Source organism: Pan troglodytes, chromosome 1 (assembly GCF_028858775.2).
Source record: "Pan troglodytes isolate AG18354 chromosome 1, NHGRI_mPanTro3-v2.0_pri, whole genome shotgun sequence".
NCBI lineage: Eukaryota > Metazoa > Chordata > Mammalia > Primates > Hominidae > Pan > Pan troglodytes.
In genome coordinates, this window is record NC_072398.2 from 11,355,750 (window position 1) to 11,375,306 (window position 19,557).

A 19,557-nucleotide genomic window follows, 5' to 3' on the forward strand; every position below is an offset into this window, starting at 1 on the left:
TACAGGCGTGAGCCCCTGCGCCTGGCCTGTATGTCATTTTTAAAAATCTCCACAACCACAGGGCTTGGAAGTTTTTGTTGTTGTTGTTGTTGGGTTTGAGTGTGTGTTTTGAAATGGAGTTTCGCTCTTGTTGCCCAGGCTGGAGTGCAGTGGCGTGATCTTGGCTCACTGCAACCTCCACCTCCCGGGTTCAAGCAATTCTCCTGCCTCAGCCTCCCAGGTAGCTGGGATTACAGCTGTGTGCCACCACGCCTGGCTAGTTTTGTATTTTTAGTAGAGATGGGGTTTACCATGTTGGTCAGGCTGGTCTCGAGCTCCTGACCTCAAGTGATCCATCCCCCTTCAGCCTCCCAAAGTGCTTGGATTACAGGCATGAGCCACCGCACCCAGCTGGCTTAGAAGTTTAAAGGGTTAAATGGCTCACCCACCCAAGATTGTAAAGCTGGGGTTCATGAGTCTGAAACCCAGAGGTGAGAATCAAACCAAGGAAAGTGCCTTTTCCATTATGTTATTTGAAAGAAGACAAAATAACACTGTATCTTCCCTTCATACCAGGGTTCCATACTGCTTTATATTTCCCCCGGTAGATTGCATGATGAAGAAATACTGGAAGGAAAAGTTTGATTTGGCTTTGCCAGGAAACACTTGACGTCATTACCCTACCTTGAATATTAACTTCAGCAACATGTGGCTCAAATTCTAGATGTTCATCAGCTTCAGTGAGGAGGATACTTACCTTGTATTATGGCCAAGAGAATGACAATAACAAAGAAGAAGAAAGTGATGTCAAAGATGATTCGATAGATCTCATATTCATCGCCTGCTGGGTCTTCGATTTCATCCCCGATCCCTCCTCCAGCACGAACTCCAACATACATGTGGAACATATAGCACTGGAGAAAAGACATGGTATCACTTCTTGGAGGGACATTACCCATTTTTTTTTTCTCGACAAACCCGAGTTATCTCTGTAGTTCCTAATCCTCACTCTGGAAATGAGAATTTTTGCATTCTATATTGCCTCTTTTTGTTTCAGTATTTCTAGTTGTGAAGCAAACATTTGGCTTTTGCATGTTGCTGTCTTTTAAACAAAAGTGTATACTGCATACTCCGCCTAGCACTTTCTCTCTCACTTTGGAGAAAATGGAAAATTTTCTAGCATCTTGTATCTGGTATCTTGGCCCTGAACCATCTGTGCTAATGAGGTAATCATATTACGAACACATTCAGGGACATACAACTATATTGTATTGTTTGGTTATTTTGGACATAACAGACATTGGAAAGGTCAGGTAATAAGATGGAATCTTAGAAATTAAGCTAGAAGAAAACATACTAACACCCTTCCCTCACATAGTATATATGAAATATGATGCTGAAATTCTTTTCTACTTTAATATCTAGAATACAAAAGAGAGGAGACCTGAGGAGGAAATAGCATCTTATTGTTTAAACCCTAAAACATCAAAGCCACCAACAAGTACAGCTGCCTGTGCCTACTGCTAAAAAATGAGGGGTTCACTAAAGTGCATTTTAGGGCAGTGTTCTTGGCCTCAGCACCAGTGACATTTTTGGCTGGATAATTCCTTGGGCAGGGGCTATCCTGTGCACTGTATGCTATTTTAAAAAGATCCCTTGATCTCTACCCCTTAGATACCAATAGCACCCTACCTCATAGTGACAATAACAGATATCTCCAGATACCAAATGTCCTGGTGCAGGGGGTGACAAATGAAGTCATGCTGGATTGAGTCACTGGCTTGGAGCATCCAATATTTTATCCTCATTTAAGCTAAGTCCAAACTCCTTTTTCAGGCCCTTGAATTTAGCCACACTCACCTTTCCCAAAAACTTCCCTCTCTGCTCTCTCTGCTCTCCCCATACCTCCTCCAAGTGAACTATTCCTGATTCCAGATCTTTGCTCGTACATTCTCCTTCTCTTGCAATAGGCTTTTCCATTCTTACTCCATTTCTACTCATCCTATAGGGCCTAAATTAATAATCCTTCCTCTGAGATTTTCTTAGACTGTTCCAGATACCCTGACTTAATGGATGTGTCACCCATCAATTCAAAACCTAGTTAGTTGCTGCTGACCAGAATGAAGGGGACAAAAGCCTTAACACAGAAACACCACACTCCTCTGCTTCGCTTCATTTCTGGCCATTGCTTTCCAGTCTCCTTTGCCAAATCTTCCTCATCTCCCTGTAGCTTCATGAACAAATGCCCCAGGACTGGGTTCTTTGAGCTTTTTACTTTTAGGACACTCCCTTGGGGGAACTTTCCCAGTTTCATGGCTTTAAGTATCATCTCTGTGCCAATTATACTCATTTCTATTTCCAGCCTGGATCTTTTTCTTGAATTCCACACTTGGGTATCCAGCTTGCTTATTTTTTGGTGTCTATCTCATTCCAGTAGGACTGACTGCATTCCAACAAGAAATGCTTTGGTTATTACTCTGTTGCCAGTGCCTAAAATAACGTCCAGCACATGGTAAGTCCTCAAATCATTTGTGGGATGAATGAGGAGCCTTCACTGCCTCAACCCACAGATCTCACATTCTCAGGACACTTTAAAAAGCACAACGTGTAGGCAAAGAGCAGTCAACAAGGTGATATCAAAATGCTCATAGTTCAACTATGAGTTCAACAGCTGATGGATCTGTTAGATGCAGAGGAGAAAAAGTCTCCTGGGTTAGATGGCTGGAATTTAGGGAACAGAATTAAATGTGTCATTTGGGAACATTTTATCAGCCTGGCATACAAGGATGAGATTGGGCACATTCAGGGTGGTATGGTCATAGACTCAGCCTGGCATATAATAAAGAGCATTGTAAGGCCAGCTCAGCCAGTGCCCACCCAAGATCTGGTCTGGAGCCCAGGTTAGGGGTCTCTTTTGCAGAAAGGTCAGGAGATCCTTAGAGCCAGATTAGGCTGATGGGGTCTAAGCTTAACCTCATATCAGAGTCTCCTGGACGTGGCAACATTCTGGGTTCCTGGTACTACCTACTGAATCAATCTCTGGAAGTAAAATCTTACAGACCATCCATCACTTAAAAAATATCCTGAAGCTACTGCTGTAGTTTTTCAAAACTTGGTGCTTGAAACTGCTAACAGTGAATCTGTGAGAAGGGGAAACTCTTTTCACCATATACTCAGGCATACTGTTTGAATTTGTTTTACCACACATTTCTTATTTTTATTAAGAACTGGATTGCTTTTTTCCTGTGTTTTTTTGTTTTTTGTTTTGTTTTGTTTTTTTTTTTTAAGATAGAGTCTCACTCTGTCTCCCAGGCTAGAGTACAATGGTGCATTCTCTACTCACTGCAACCTCCGCCTCCTGGGTTCAAACGATTCTCCTGCCTCAGCCTCCCGAGTAGCTGAGATTACAGGTGTCCGCCACCATGCCCAGCTAATTTTTGTATTTTTAGTAGAGATGGGGGTTTCACCATGTTGGCCAGGCTGGTCTCGAACTCCTGACCTCAGGTGATCTGCCTGCCTCGGCCTCCCAAACTGCTGGGATTACTGGCGTGAGCCACCGTGCCTAGCCTGGATTGCTTTTCTCCAAATCTGTGTCTTCATATGTATTTAATTGTGACTACAGGAAATCAACAAAGAGTGGTTAACACAGCTTCTTCCCTCTTTAGTTAGACCATCTTTCCCATTGCCCACGTTTCTCTGACTTCACAAGTAGCTTTGTGTTTGCAACTCTCCTCTGGGGATTTCTCTGGGGACTCAGTTTGGATAGTATACCTGGTTCTGGACTGGTACTCCTCCATGTCAAGTTCTGGTCTCTTGGGTCCCCATTCCAATCCCCACAGTGAGCCAACAGTGGATTGTGCAGTTCCCAGTCCAGGTCTTGGAATGTCCTAGCTCTCCATCCCTGCTTCTTTGAGGAACTGCGTGTGACAGCACTAGTGGCTAAGATCGCCCAGCAACTGATGGATGAACTGATCATCCATCAGTTCCTCTTGGTGATTCCTGCTGACCAAGACTCTTGGTCTTGCACTTGGGAGTCTTTGGGTCTTGGGTTAAAATTTGGCTTCCCATAGAGGTGTTTGTCTAGGGAAGAGAATGTGCCAACTTGTTGCATTAACTTTTAATGAGTAGCATGTTGGTATTCTGACTCGTACATCAGGCTTATGTAATACTGGTTAATGTGAGTCTGTCCCCAAAAGAATGATTCACTTGTAGTTTCTAGACATGTAATGTTGAAGACAGGACCAAGGAATGAGGCTAAATTACCAAAGAAAATGTCTCCTTCTTTGCAGATCTCTTGTCAGCCATCTAACAACCTTTCCTGGAAATACCCTTCCTCACTGCTCTCCTTCATTTTACATCAGCTTTATGCATTGTGATGAAGGGATTCCAGCAGAGATCGGTAGTGGACTTAACAGTCATGCTGAAAAGACAGTCTTGTGCATTTGATTATTTAGGCTTAATAAATTACCAAATTTAAAAAGAATAAAATGTACAGTTCACCTGTGGGATGTTGATACTGGTTTTCCCAGCTTCATCCTTTACTACCTGGTCAGCCTTAGACAACTGTATGTAGTTGGCTGTGGTGCTGGAATAGGAGGTATGTGGTGAATAACTTCCAATACATGGCTGTCAGGCTTTCAGCTACCAAATTATCCTGCTGCAACTGAAAATCCTTTTATCCACCTTTCTTTTCATAGAATCAGCCTAAACCTGATAATGAGAGCTGGAGGTGGAAAGAAGTAATGCTGTGAGACAAAAAGATGTGCTTCTTTCAGACAATCTGAGTAATGAGGAAGGAAGGTGCCTGGTCCTACAAAAATTTAGAAGAGGAAGTTGTTGATTTCCAAGATGTTATAGTCTGTGGCTTCCCTCCCTCATCCATCTCCTAAACAGATTCATTCTGAGGTTGATCATAGTTTCTATTGGCTTTAGGGAACACTGAGGGTCAGCTGCTGGTGAAGATCCTTATCAGGCCTTCATCTTGGCAAAAAAAAAAAAAAAAGAAAAAAGAAAAAAGGAGCAGATTATTTGTTGGGAAAGTAGGGTGAAGTAAGTGACAACAATTAAGTGAGGTAATTTAGAACAATTACCTAAGCAAGTTTATTTCCCTAGGAGTGTACTTTTCATCTTAAATCACCTGGAAAGCTATTTTTCCCAAAGTGCATAAGTCTTGACACCTTCCCCTGCAGCCTCTGGTTCAGGGGGTCCCTCTCCATCTGAGATGAACATCGTCCTATATGTCAAGTCAGACTCCCTGGCTATCTAGTGACAATCATCTTTCTACCTTGGACTTTACATCATTTTTCACTTTCCCCTCCTACATTCTTGTAGAGGAGGTTCAAATTCTATCAGGATACTGCTGGTTTAATTAGATTCTCAGGCTCAAAACATCCTAATCTGGGGAAAAAAAAAAAAAAAAAAAAAATCCCCGTGACTTGTCTATAACACTGCAGCTATGGCGCCCCCTACTGTAAATTATGAAAAACAGGAGGGCGAGTTGCCTATTTGCAAAACCTAAGATGTTCTCTCAGAATCACAGAAACAACCAGAAACAACAAAGAAACTCAGGATGAAGTGAACAAAATGTGACATGAGTGAGGAAAATTTATCTCAAGAGAGAATATAGACATCGCCCTGTGAAAGGACATGTTCAAGAGACTGTCATAAAGAAAGGATCATCTTTTGAGAACTAAATTAAAGAAATTAAATCTTTGTTTCCTATTCTGTGCTGCTTTCTTGCTGGCAGGCTGGTTTTAATAAGCCTGTATTTTGAAAGCGCACTACTGTAAAAGTGATCAGTTATATTTTAAATTTTGTTGGCTTTTTAAGGAAGCCCCTGCACAAGTACTGGTAAGAAGCAAATTAAAAGTAAGTGTTTGGATGCTACAATTGGAATGTCAATCTAGGTAATGTGGCCTCCATTCCCGTGTGGGAGTTTTTAAGGACAATCACTGGGATATGAGCGTGTGTAATGCCACACAGACTCCTGTCTGGTTTGACTGATTGGCAGCAGCACGTCACTGTGAATGAGCTAGGGATGAAAAAGTGGCTTGTGTCTTGGAACTGAGTTTTCTCTTGCAGGGAAGAAACATCTAAGACATATACTCACCCCAGTCAAAGACAAGATAGTAAGTTTATTGTTATGTGTAGAGATATAAAAACCTACAACAGAGCTGGTCATAAATAGTCTTACTCATGAGGACAGAAATCCCTCAAACTGAAGAAAATCTAGGCTCTAGTTAAGTCCATAGTTCAGAACATCAACAGGCCATATTTCCTCACCAGAACCAGGTTTCTCTGTCTTCTATATTCATGCCCCCATGAAATTGGGCAAAATTAACCAGGTGAAGGCAGTTGTCTTCCTAAGCAAAATTAACAAAAGCAATGGAAATGCATACTGAGAGTGAGGTTCAAAATGTAGTCATTTAAGGATCCTATGATTACAACTTGAATGGGGTCAACTATGACGACTGCATAATAAAAGGAGAGACCAGGATGTTGCTGGGGTCTCCCTGTGGTACAAAAGGAAGATCTAAAGTCACATATTGTTCTCACTACCTGATACAGGTCACTGAATGTCATTATCTGAAATCATTCCTATTTTTCTATTAATTTTTAGCAATTCTCTGAGCATCATACCCTTTAGGAATACATAACCTAAGTAAACTTTCTGCCCTGAGGCTGGTAGATATTGAGATTTATAAATTTTGTCGGGTGTTTGTCCTAGAATAGAATTGAATTTCCTGGAAGTCACTGCAGGCAATGTACCTGCTACTGCTACCTTCTGCACCTCCCTTGTGCCTTGTAGCCTTTCCTGGCCTCCCACTCCCCTCCTGCCTTCAGGGTCACAGGGTAGAAAGGCTCTGAAGACAGCTGATATTAAAGGCAGCGCATGGAAGAGGAGATGAAGGATCCTTAACACATCTTCAGCCCTAGGCCTGGAATGAATGAATAGGTGTGGGAGGAGGGGGTAAAGTGTTGCATGTTAGTGACTCTGATGGAGAGTCGTCACTAGTAACGGGTCAGTCTTATTGCATTGAATCCAGTTTTCTTACAGTTGCTGTAAGTTAAAAAAAAAAAAACAACTTATAAATTTTTCTCTGCTTTGTGGTGTGAGAAAAGCAGCAAAAGGAAGGATAGGAGATGGTTTTAAGAAGTGGGCAGGTGGGCCAAATCAGGGGGTGATAGAAAGGCAGTCAGGGAGGAGGCTCCAGGCAAGGTGCATGAATTATTTGTCCAGCAATTAATCGGAGAAGAAGACTAGCAAATGTAAGTAAGTATTACATCTCAGTCATGCCAACTTATGATGACTAAAATGGATCTCAAGTATTAAGGCACTTGATCTATGTCCGTATCAATATCTTCCACCCTGTGGTATCATGTGACATTAATAAGTTATTTTTATTTCCCTGTCTAGTAGCCACCTAAAGCAACTTCTCAACTGCAATATTTGAGCAGTGATGTTGAATCCCTTATTTTTGTATAGTATATTAAATGTTCTGCATGCGATAGGAATACTGATCCACAAGGTTTTCCAAAACTTCTGGAATTTCTGGGGCACTCTTTTCTTGGAGGACCCCAGAAAAAAGAACGAGCTTAGCAGAATTTCTAGAAAGGTGCTTACCATGCAAATTCTATGAAGGCAGGGAATGTACTTACTCAAGCCTTATCCTTAACAAGTGCCTGGTATAAAAATATCACTAAAATTAATAACAGAAGCATGAATGAAGTTACTATCTGTGAGGTAGTGTAACTTAGAGTACTGGTTGAAGAGTGTCACCTCTTCCTAACTGTGACTTATGACAAGTTACTCAAACTCTTGGTAGCTCAGTTTCCTCATCTGTAAAATGGGAATGATAGCAGTGCCAACCTGCAGCAGAAAGTTGGTAGGAGACTACTGAGTTAATATTCGTAAAGCTCCTGAGACAATGCCTGGCACAATATCATTTATAGCCAAGTGCTATATAAGCACTTGACAAATAAAAAAATCTACATTACAAGACTGTGGATTTGTAACTGGGATGGCATTTTCTTCCAGTTGAGGAATTAAGTTTATGGATGAACAACCATGAACATCAGAGTCCTTTCAGCTCTGACACTCCGTGTCCTCCAAGTAGGTCACTAGCACGTGGAAATCACAAAGTCACATGTGAAACACCTCAGAACGGCAATCGTGACAGGAAATGTTGAAAATTACGGATGGTTTCCACATGAACAATATGATTTGCTCTGCTGTCAACTATGTGTGGACGGATGAGTTGAAAGCTTTTTCCCCCTGCATTCTCCATCAAAAGCATCCCTTTTTGAAGTTCCAAGCCTTCAAAAATTTAATCTTGACCTAAGAAAAGTGAATATTTTTATGTCAGCAAGCCATTATGTATCCCCAATTTTTAACTAACCTGCAATTCATTTGAGAGTTATTTATTCTCAAGATTTTTTTATTAAAAAGAAAGTTGGGAAGAGAACAAAATGCCTAATATTGAAAAGCTAAAGAATGACAATCTTGTCTGAAGCTCTCTAAATTAGTAAATAAAAGAATATTTGTTTAAAGGAGAGGAAGGATGGGCAATTCTATATTAACGATCATTTATGATAAAGTTTTAAATACAGAAAAACTTCTTTACACAAATAAGAGATTTGGGCTATAAATAAATGGCTCAAGAACAGGCAGTGGATCAAAATGTAACATCGAGTTTCAGCAGAGCTTCCCTCAACCTCTGTCCTTTAATTCCCTCAGGTCAGCCACCTGTATGTTCTGTTCTCTCCTCCCTGCCAGGAAACAGTCACTGCATGTAGTTATACTAATTTTGGGAATAACTGAAGGCAGATTATCTTTTATAACATGGTGGGGAAAAAACTGTCTTAGGCTTTTAAAAATAAAAAAATACCTACGGTAAAAAGAAATAGTATCAATAATTCAGACAGGAGTAAAGTCTATAAAATGAAAAGCAAACAAGTTTCTTTCCCCTGTGATCTATGGTCCTACCCCTGTAGGAATGCTTGTTCACAGTGTCCTATGAATAAATCCCTCCAGAAAAATGTTATGCATATTCCAGCATATAAAAAATATGAATTATTGTGCATACATAATTTCACACAATTAGGATCCTATCATACTGATCCAAGATCTTGATTTTTTAAATTAAATGTAATTTAATTAAAATGTAATTTATATATCTCTCCATAACTGTATACATGAATTTCTCTCATTTTCAAACAGATGCATACTTGTTATGGATTTATCATAACTGACTTAATCAGGACACTACTAATGATCATTTAGATTATTCCTAGCTTGTGAGGGCAGCTAATGTTCTTGAACATACAGAGGCTTGTTTGTGAGTAAACCTTTAGGTAAATTACTAGCAGTGGAATTAATAGGTCAAAGGATATATATACTTAAAAATTTGATAGGTATCACAAAACTTCTTTAAAATTGTTGTCAATTCAAATTCCCAACCAGAGTCATGAAAATGCTGATTTTTCCCATCAATTCACCAACTGTGGGTTTTAACAAACGTGAATACTTTGCAAACCTGATAGGTAAAAAGTGTTTTTTTCATTGTTTTAATTTGCATTTCTTTCACTTTGACAGAGGCTGAGCATCTTTTCAAATCTGCAAGCCCACTGAATTAATTTTACCGTGAATTGTCTGGTCATGTGACTTACTTGTTTTTCTATTGGCTTATTTCTTATTGATGTGATAAGGACTTGGTAGATTAAGGAAAATGGCCCTTTGTTATGGTGTTAAATATATCTTTCCCAGTTTACCATTTGCCTTTATGACTTTATTTATAGTTGCTCTTTTTTCAAATAGTGTTTATGCTTTCATAGATCCTGAGTTTTACGTCATACTCAGACCCTTCTCCATGTAAAAATGAGTATTACTATTATTTAAGGCATCAAATTCTGTCTTGTGATTATTCCTTCTTATTGCATTAAAATATGCTCAATTCAGAATTTATTTGTATTTAAAAAGCAAGGTTGGCATCCATTTTTATCATTTCCCCCCAAACAGCTTGTCCATTACTAATGTCATTTATTAAATTATTTTTCATTTCATTACTTCAAAACATCTTTATCATCTTTTAATTTCCATGAGTATTTGCATCTGTTTCTGAACTACTCTGTCCCACTGAGTTGTCATTCTTTAGTATAAAATTATCTTAATTGTTAGTCTTTGTAATACTGGTCATTCTCATCAATCTTTTGGGCTATTTTTTCTAGGGTAATTTATGTATCATTATATCAGCCTCTATACCTACATCCCCAACACAAATGATGTAGATATTTTCGTGAGGAGCTTACTGAAGGATACATCTCTTTCCAGCTAGTGATATATATTTTGTCTCATGTTCCCCTTCCTGATCTAAGATCTCATGTATGATTACCTCTCAGCTGCCAATATTAGAGAGACAGGTTGTAGAACAGTGATATAAAGCAATATGAAAGCTTTAACAGCTGTTGATTTTTTAAAACCAAGACCAAAAAAGACATTTAAGCCAAGATACTCAATATAAAAGCAAAAACCAGTAGTTCTAGGAAGAGATATGTTTTTGAAATTTAGTAATTTCAGTTAAAGTCATTAAGGTGAACAAAAAACTAAGGCTTCCAAATGTTCTCTGGGAAATAGTTTTACCTGTTGTCCTGGGATATGTGAACAACAGGCTTAAGCGATGACATTACTTCTTCGAGTTCTAAGTACATTACTCAGCAATTCTAATTATTAGGCTACGCAGCACATATGGAAAATTGACAGAAATGCTCCTTTATGTTCTGCTAAAATTGAAAACTGCTGACTCTTTAAACAGCCATGCAACTTTTTATTTGTTTAGACTATTTTCTATTTTGTACTGTTAGAGAATAAATACACAATTACTTAGACTGCAGAAGCAGGAGACATTTTTGTTTATGTGAGATCAAAGGTTATGAACTTACTGTTAGCATATCGTCACATTTCATATCTGGCGTATCACCATCTTCACTTTTATTGTAGAATTTTCGGAAAAAATTGAATGCCACCACAGTGTATAGGTATACAACAACAGCTAATAAGCCAACGGTTAATACGAGCTGGAAAACAATGTGACAAGTACCAGGTATTAGAAATGTAGGACATACAATTGACACGTGACATCTACATGGGTGGCGAGTGCTCTAGTGAGAACACAGCCGTGTTTACTAGAAGCTAATGGGATCCATAACTTATTTCTCACCTTTCTTAGCCCCCTCATGCAGACATTTATTTTCATATTCTCTTTATCAAGTTGTCAGACTTTATTTTATTTTATTATTTTGTTTTTTTTTTTTGAGACAGAGTTTCTGTCGCCAGGCTGGAGTGCAGTGGCACAATCTGAGCTCACTGCAACCTCTGCCTCCCGGGTTCAAGCGATTCTCCTGCCTCAGCCTCCCGAGTAGTGGGGATTATAGGCATGAGCCACCACACCCAGCTAATATTGTATTTTTAGTAGAGATTGGGTTTCTCCATGTTCGTCAGGCTGGTCTCGAACTCCCGACCTCAGGCGATCTGCCCGCCTCGGCCTCTCAAAGTGCTGGGATTACAGGCGTGAGCCACCGTGCCTGGCCCTTTCTTCATTTTATGAGGGCTATTTTCTATAAATTACATTCCTAATAAAATGCATTTCGTTTTTGTTATGACTGTAAATTATTTTTAAATTTTCAATCATATCCTAAACTAAATAGAAATTTGTATTGCCCCTGAAATCTGGGGACACACAACTAGTAATAATGTATAATATAAATATTTTTTAAAACTGAGAAATCTTGCTTTGTAAACAATGACCAAAGTGAAAAATACCACAGCTAGTAACCAACACTATTTTGAAGGCTATTTTTCTCAATCTATATAATTAAATGTCTCTGTTTGAAAGGTCTTTCAGCTCTATGTAATCTGTTTTTAATTCCAAATTATACTTTAATTTTTGGATAGCTATAAGTGTATGATAGAATTGTAGAGTATTTTTGATAGAATATGTATATGCTAAAAATGTGGCTTTTCACCAAGTTGGTGAAAATGTATTTCTGGTTTCATCACAGAAATTCGACCACACTAACATGCTTTATCTTTATGTGTACTTTCTCTGATTACAGCACATCTTTATGGTCTTGACTGCAACTGCTTATGCTGATTAAGTCTTTACAAAATCACTTTATAATTATCTGGAGAAAACATGTTACCTTAACAGAGGGTTTCATTCATTTCTATAAATGAAGTACAAGGCTACTGTGAATTTCTGCATGTTTCACCTGTTAGGACTATAAAACTCTACATATTTCTACAAATGAAAATTTGAGGCCAGGTGGGGTGGCTCATGCCTGTAATCCCAGCACTTTGGGAGGCCGAGGCAGGCAGATCACCTGAGGTCAGAAGTTCAAGACCAGCCTGGCCAACATGGTGAAACCCCATCTCTACTAAAAATACAAAAATTAGCCAGGCATGGTGGCACGCGCCTATAATCCCAGCTATGCAGGAGGCTGAGGCAGGAGAATCACTTGAACCTAGGAGGCGGAGGTTGCAGTGAGCCGAGATCGCGCCACTGCACTCCAGCCTGGGTGACAGAGCAAGACTCTGTCTTAAAAACAAACAAACAAAGAAAATTTGATACCTCAAAAAGAAATCCCACAAAGCTCAGAAATTGAAAGTAGTGCCGGACCTTTTATGTAGAAACACACATACATTTGGTATCTCCAGTTCTTTACTACATACACTGGGAGCTCAAACACATCTTATTAACTGACAGATTATAGACTTTTTGTCACTAGACCCATGACTTGCCGTGCACATCATAGTCATACTCAGAACCTAAAGTGACATATGTAAGAATCATGCTGAAATTTAGAAAACTAATGATAATGTGGACTTAACTGTGGACCCAGTTCAAAGCTTTTAGAGAGGCAATTATTTTAAAATGTGCTGGGCTACAAGACTCTGGAAATGAAGGATTCTGTTAATCCAAATAACTAACAGAATATGTTACCACCCAGTGGACACTTGAAAAATAGCAAATGAATGAATCAATGCATACTTCTGCAATATGCTTCATGATAATGGAAAGTTTTAACATTAAAAACAGGTTCCATTAGAACGTAAGTGCATTTTCTGGACCTAGACCAGTTTTCTTCCGAGTCAGCATGACCTTGTCAAATATGAAACATTATCCTTTTTGCTCAATTTAAAAGTAAAGAGTACATGAATATCCAGTTTAAAAATACTACATTAAAATGCAGCATCTCATATTTTACAACTAATACAATGAGTGGGTCAGGATTCTGTAACCTATTTTGGTTCTCCATAATAGCAAGTGGAGCAAATACTATACTAGGAACAAAATAATAACTAAGTTCCTGAGTGCTTGATATGTGCCAGGGGCTGTGTTAAGGCATATACATTTGTTTTTATTTCATTTTCACAAAAATCTGGTAAGGTATGTACTTTTATTATTTTCAATTAATTTATCCAAAGTCAAGCCAAGGCTTGAGTATAGGCCTAGGAGACCCTCAAACTACTAATCCCTGCAGTTTAGAACAGGTGCAGACCCTCCCTTCAAAAAAATCTTTGAAACTGTACATTGTCATTTGAGGGGTAGTTTTATTTTTCTTTGCTTTATTTGTTGCTTTTTTATTTTCTGCAAGGGGGAAAAAGATAAACTGTTTACCTGTTTGCCATTGTGAGTTACTGAGGACAAGATGGTTCTTAATGTCTTGAATCCCATAGCAATGTCGAGAAGGTGAGCGGCAAAAAAAAAGTTGTTATAGTGTCCAAGAACAGACATAGTCATATACCAGGCTAGGTAGAGGAAGGACTATTAAGACAAAACGGGGGGAAAGAACATGTCAGAAAACAGAATGCATGACTATTGTTATGGGTTAAGCAAAATAAGCCATGAACAGAAAGTTAAACTCTACATGTTCTCACTCACATGTGGAATCTTAAAAAGTTAATCTCATGGAAGTAAAAAGTAGGAGAGAGGACACTAGAGATTGGGGAGAAAAAGGAGAGGTAGGAATAGGGAGAGATTTGTTAAAAGATACAAAGTTATAGCTAGATAGAAAAAATAAGTTCTGGGGTTCTATACCGCTGTAGGATGACGGCAGGTCACAATAATATATAGTTTCAAATAGCTAGAAGGAGGATATTAAATGTTCCCAACACAAAGAAGTGATAAATGTTAAAGATAATGCATATACTAATTACCCTGATCTGATTACATTATATTTATCAAAATATCACTAGGTACCCCATGAATATGTCAATTAAAAAAATAAAATTAAAAAGCAATTCTGATTTCACTCTGTTATAATTACTCCATTTACTTCATCTTCGTACACTATACTTTTTTTTTTTTTTTTTTTTTTTTTTTGAGACAGAGTCTAGCTCTGCCGCCCGGGCTGAAGTGCAGTGGCACAATCTCAGCTCACTGCAAGCTCTGCCTCCCAGGTTCATGCCATTCTCCTGCCTCAGCCTCCCGAGTAGCTGGGACTACAAGCGTCCGCCACCACGCCCGGCTAATTTTTTTGTATTTTTAGTAGAGACGGGGTTTCACCGTGTTAACCAGGATGGTCTTGATCTCCTAACCTCGTGATCCACCCGCCTCGGCCTCCCAAAGTGCTGGGATTACAGGCGTGAGCCACTGCGCCTGGCTCACTATACATTTTCACAATTCTAGTTAGCTGTATCAGTTTGTTCTTTGTGTGTTTTATTTTTACTTAATTTGTTCTGAAAATTAAGTATTTTATTTTTACTTAATTTGTTCTCCTTTAAAACAGTTTTAAAGTGTTTTAGGAACTGTCGTTGTTATTTATCCTCCGACAGAGAAACATTTATTGACTTCCTACTCTGCAGCAGGCTTTCTCAACCCAGCGCTATTGATATTTTGGTTCAGATAATCCTTTATTATGGGTGCTGTTCTGTGCATGGTAGGATGGCAAGCAGCATCAACTAGATGCAGCATCAACTAGATGCAGCATCAACTAGATGCAGCATCAACTAGATGCAGCATCAACTAGATGCAGCATCAACTAGATGCAGCATCAACTAGATGCAGCATCAACTAGATGCAGCATCAACTAGATGCAGCATCAACTAGATGCAGCATCAACTAGATGCAGCATCAACTAGATGCAGCATCAACTAGATGCAGCATCAACTAGATGCAGCATCAACTAGATGCCAATAGCACCGACCCCACCTCTCCCCCAAGTCATGACAACCAAAAATGTCTCCAGATATTGCCAAACATCATTAGCAGAGAAAACTGTTCCCCAGTAGAGAAGAACCCTTGCTCTACAGCCAACAAAAGAACCAGTCGCTTTCTCTGCCTCCTTTTCTTCCCTTCTTTGCTTTTCATTTATTCACTCACTAAATCAGTGTTTGCTGAGACCTACTAGTTATGAAATTATATGAAGTGTTTTATTAACCAAGCATCTCACTTTACGTGAGCCACAGTAAGTCTAGGAGAAACCCAAATACCATGTGATGTCACTGAAAGCTGTAATACACCTAATAATACTATTGGTACTGTTGTAGAAGTCTCCTGGGTTATAATCAATGTTGATTATTCACATAGGCTGGAAAATGAATACACTTTCGGGGGAGGGCCAGGACTAATGCAGAATAAAAATACGGTGGCTGCTCTTACTTATGGGACTACAGTCTCTGCTCCATAAGGAATGTTTTGCTAGTGGAGTCAGAAACTACCCATTTGGGGAAACGGCGGACACCTTCATTTTGACTGTAAGATATCTTAATCTTTCACAGAGAATAAAAAGAGGGGGCTGAGCTAGTAAAGGGATTTCAAGGACCATGTGGAACTGAAGCTAGAGGTCAAGTGGCAGAAAACAGCATTTTTATTTATTTATTTATTTTTCCAGAAAGTGTTTCTTTTTTTCTTTTTTTTTAATTATACTTTAAGTAAGTTTTAGGGTACATGTGCACATTGTGCAGGTTAGTTACATATGTATACATGTGCCATGCTGGTGTGCTGCACCCACTAACTCGTCATCTAGCATTAGGTATATCTCCCAATGCTATCCCTCCCCCCTCCCCCCTCCCCACCACAGTCCCCAGAGTGTGATATTCCCCTTCCTGTGTCCATGTGATCTCATTGTTCAATTCCCACCTATGAGTGAGAATATGCGGTGTTTGGTTTTTTGTTCTTGTGATAGTTTACTGAGAATGATGGTTTCCAATTTCATCCATGTCCCTACAAAGGATATGAACTCATCATTTTTTATGGCTGCATAGTATTCCATGGTGTATATGTGCCACATTTTCTTAATCCAGTCTATCATTGTTGGACATTTGGGTTGGTTCCAAGTCTTTGCTATTGTGAATAATGCCGCAATAAACATACGTGTGCATGTGTCTTTATAGCAGCATGATTTATAGTCATTTGGGTATATACCCAGTAATGGGATGGCTGGGTCAAATGGTATTTCTAGTTCTAGATCCCTGAGGAATCGCCACACTGACTTCCACAATGGTTGAACTAGTTTACAGTCCCACCAACAGTGTAAAAGTGTTCCTATTTCTCCACATCCTCTCCAGCACCTGTTGTTTCCTGACTTTTTAATGATTGCCATTCTAACTGGTGTGAGATGATATCTCATAGTGGTTTTGATTTGCATTTCTCTGATGGCCAGTGATGATGAGCATTTTTTCATGTGGAAAACAGCATTTTTAAAAAGCACACTGAGGTAAGACTAAACAGAGTTTGCTTGGGAAGGAAAATTTGGTTTGAGTGGTGGGTTCCTTTTTGCAAGACCAAGTTGGAAAAGTGTGGCAGTGTTGGAGAGGCTTGAGGGCAAGTTAAAGGACATTTGTGTACCCCACAGGAACTTGAGTGCCACTGCAGTACCATGAGAAGGATAACGGTTTGTGAAAAATGGCATTTTAGGAAAATTTCTTTAGCACCTACTAAGTGCTGGTCAATGTTCAATATATTTGCACACATGGTCTCTTTTTTATTTTAGCAAGATCTCTGATGAATAGGCACGTTTAGCCCCAATTTATATATGAGGAAGTGAGCTTGCTCTAGTTAAGCTATTGTCTAAAAACATTGTAAGTGGCACAGCCATTAAATTAGAAGACTACTGGACAAACCCCAGGGTGAGGTTACCAGATCCAAAAAAGCAGCAAAAGTGGTAAAGATAGAAGGGAGAATTACAGAGGACACAAACAGGACCAAGATTCAGCAAATAATCAAATACATGCATTGGAGGGAGAAAGAAGAGGAGGAGTCCATATGAATAATTTAAGCTTAGGTAGTAAGAAGAACAAAAATACTAAAAGAGAAAATTGTAGACCGAAGACTGGATTTGGTGGGGAGGAGCAGAGGAGAAGGAAGATGAAAATTTGCCATGGGACATTCAGATGGAGCTGATCTAATGAGGCATTAAGAAATGCAAGACTGGGCGCGGTGGCTCACGCTTGTAATCCCAGTACTTTGGGAGGCCAAGGCGGTCGGTTCACGAGGTCGGGAGATCGAGACCATCCTGGCTAACATGGTGAAACCCCGTCTCTACTAAAAGTACAAAAAATTAGCCGGGCATGGTGGCGGGCACCTGTAGTCCCAACTACTCAGGAGGCTGAGGCAGAATGGTGTGAACCCAGGAGGCGGAGCTTGCAGTGAGCGGAGAGCGTGCCACTGCACTCCAGCCTGGGCGACAGTGCAAGACTCTGTTTCAAAAAAAAAAAAAAAAGAAAAATGCAAAGACTGAGGAAAAGGAAAATTTATGGGCATAAGATGAGTAACGACCTAAGTGACAAGCTGGGCCAAAGGTGCATGTGTGGTCTACACATGTGCTTGCTGCACAGTAAAATTTGAATGAGAGAGAAAGAATAAATGATTTTTAGTTTAGGTATATCCCATGAAGTAATTTGGGACATACTTATGCTAAATATTATTTTCTGCTTATCTAAAATTTACATTTAACTAGGAATTCTGAATTTCGTCTGGTAACCATGGCTATGTTTCAGAGAGACACAGTAATAGTGAAGAATGAATGCACGTTGAGAGGTGATTGGCCAAACAGAAGCCATGAAACTGCAGGTGGATAAAAGCCTACTAAGGTAGCAGAACGCTGTCTGAGGAAAGACTCCGTCCTGGATCTATCTATGCCCAAGTTATCAAGAGGACAAAAAAACTACAAAGCAAGATGAATATTATGGATAAGCTGCATCTGGGCAGAAGCTGCATCTGGGCAAAAGTGGGCTATGCAAATACTGTGGCATGGAAGATTGAGCTTAGCAGGCAGAACTTAAGATGGACTGGCCACTTCAGTGGAAAATGCCAACTAGGGCCAAAGTTGAGGTTGCCCTCTTGTTATTCAGCGGAGTTGCTCCCATTTGGATGAGAAATTAGTTGTAAGATAGTGTATTAATAGTTTATGGTTCTGAAAGATACTTGGAAGACCTGATTTTGAACTCTTAGAGAATGTTCCTAAGACACCGAGAGTTCTGGGCCCCTGGTTGGATGAGGGAAGGGGTAAGGATAGAGGCAGGAGAATTTGGGGGCTATCAAAGGCTTCTAAATAGGAGAATGGAACTAATTGAACTATAAAAGTCAGTGCTGAAATTAAAGAGTGAAATCTTGAGACACCTGGTGGTTTTTAGTAATAGGTAATTTTTTTCTATTTTATTTGGATATATATTAGGGCCCTATATTTAGTCTCCAAAGGCTCTTTGGTAAAAGGAGAATAAAAATAAAATAAAATAAAACTCCATAAGTTAATGTACTTAATTTGGGGAAAACCTAAATTTAGCACAATTAATGTTCTTTTAAAATTATTTAGGAGTTTCTTTTTAACATCTATAAAACTGAAGTATGCCATTGTCCAATTAAAACCTTAATGAACGTACTCACAAATCTGCATCTCAGTTTTTCATATATTTTCATTTTAATATTTCAGCTATTGAAAGAAATGGAATGAGAGATGGGCTCATTAATCATATCATTCTGTGGGTCTCTCTCCAGATCTGGTCTGTATGAAATGAATTGGTATTTGAAACATTTTCTAAATAACCAGCCTTCCATCTGCAGAACTCCCACAGACTTATCTAATCAGAGTGCATTTTCTTTTGTGATAATGAAGTAGGCTTACATTGTCAGTGAAAACGACTCCTAGTTTCCACATCTGATACTTCACATCAATGGAGTTCAGTCTGCAATGACAAAAAAAAAAAAAAACAATGTGTAGTTATGCACATTAACCAAAGTTTCATAGGCTTGCGAGAGCCTGACAGCCTTCACGTTCAATGGGACAAGACTTGGACACCTTCTCGGGAAACTAGTTCTATCCCAGATGCCGAGGGAGGAGCTGAGAGCCAACTCTGACACTGTATCCTAGAGTTTCATGATGTGTTCTTAGAGGATCTTGGAAAACAAAACACCATCACCTTCGTCTTATGTTATTTAAAAATAGTCCTTTCTTTTTCACCTTTCCCTTTCCTACATTCAGTATTAACATTTTTTTTTTTTTTTGAGACAGAGTTGCACTCATTCACCCAGACTAGAATGCAATGGTGCAATCTTGGCTCACTGCAATCTCTGCCTCCCA

The 19,557-nt window shown here is 39.2% G+C and overlaps 1 protein-coding gene across 22 annotated transcripts in view; it reads right to left on the minus strand.

Moving 5' to 3' along the window:
• The window catches only part of RYR2 (ryanodine receptor 2), a 788,912-nt gene that overhangs the window by 14,068 nt on the left and 755,287 nt on the right, over nt 1-19,557 (minus strand). For 20 of the 22 annotated variants that reach the window (XM_063790296.1, XM_063790294.1, XM_063790292.1 and 17 more), the window contains 4 exons: nt 19,102-19,162; nt 13,656-13,802; nt 10,918-11,052; nt 737-893 (listed from right to left, as the gene is read on the minus strand). In XM_063790296.1, coding sequence (XP_063646366.1) covers nt 737-893; nt 10,918-11,052; nt 13,656-13,802; nt 19,102-19,162 — 500 coding nt within the window. Of the gene's footprint in view, nt 1-736; nt 894-4,479; nt 4,960-10,917; nt 11,053-13,655; nt 13,803-19,101; nt 19,163-19,557 lie in introns of those variants that run through there. The other 2 variants (XM_063790313.1, XM_063790312.1) reach the window with 1 other exon arrangement.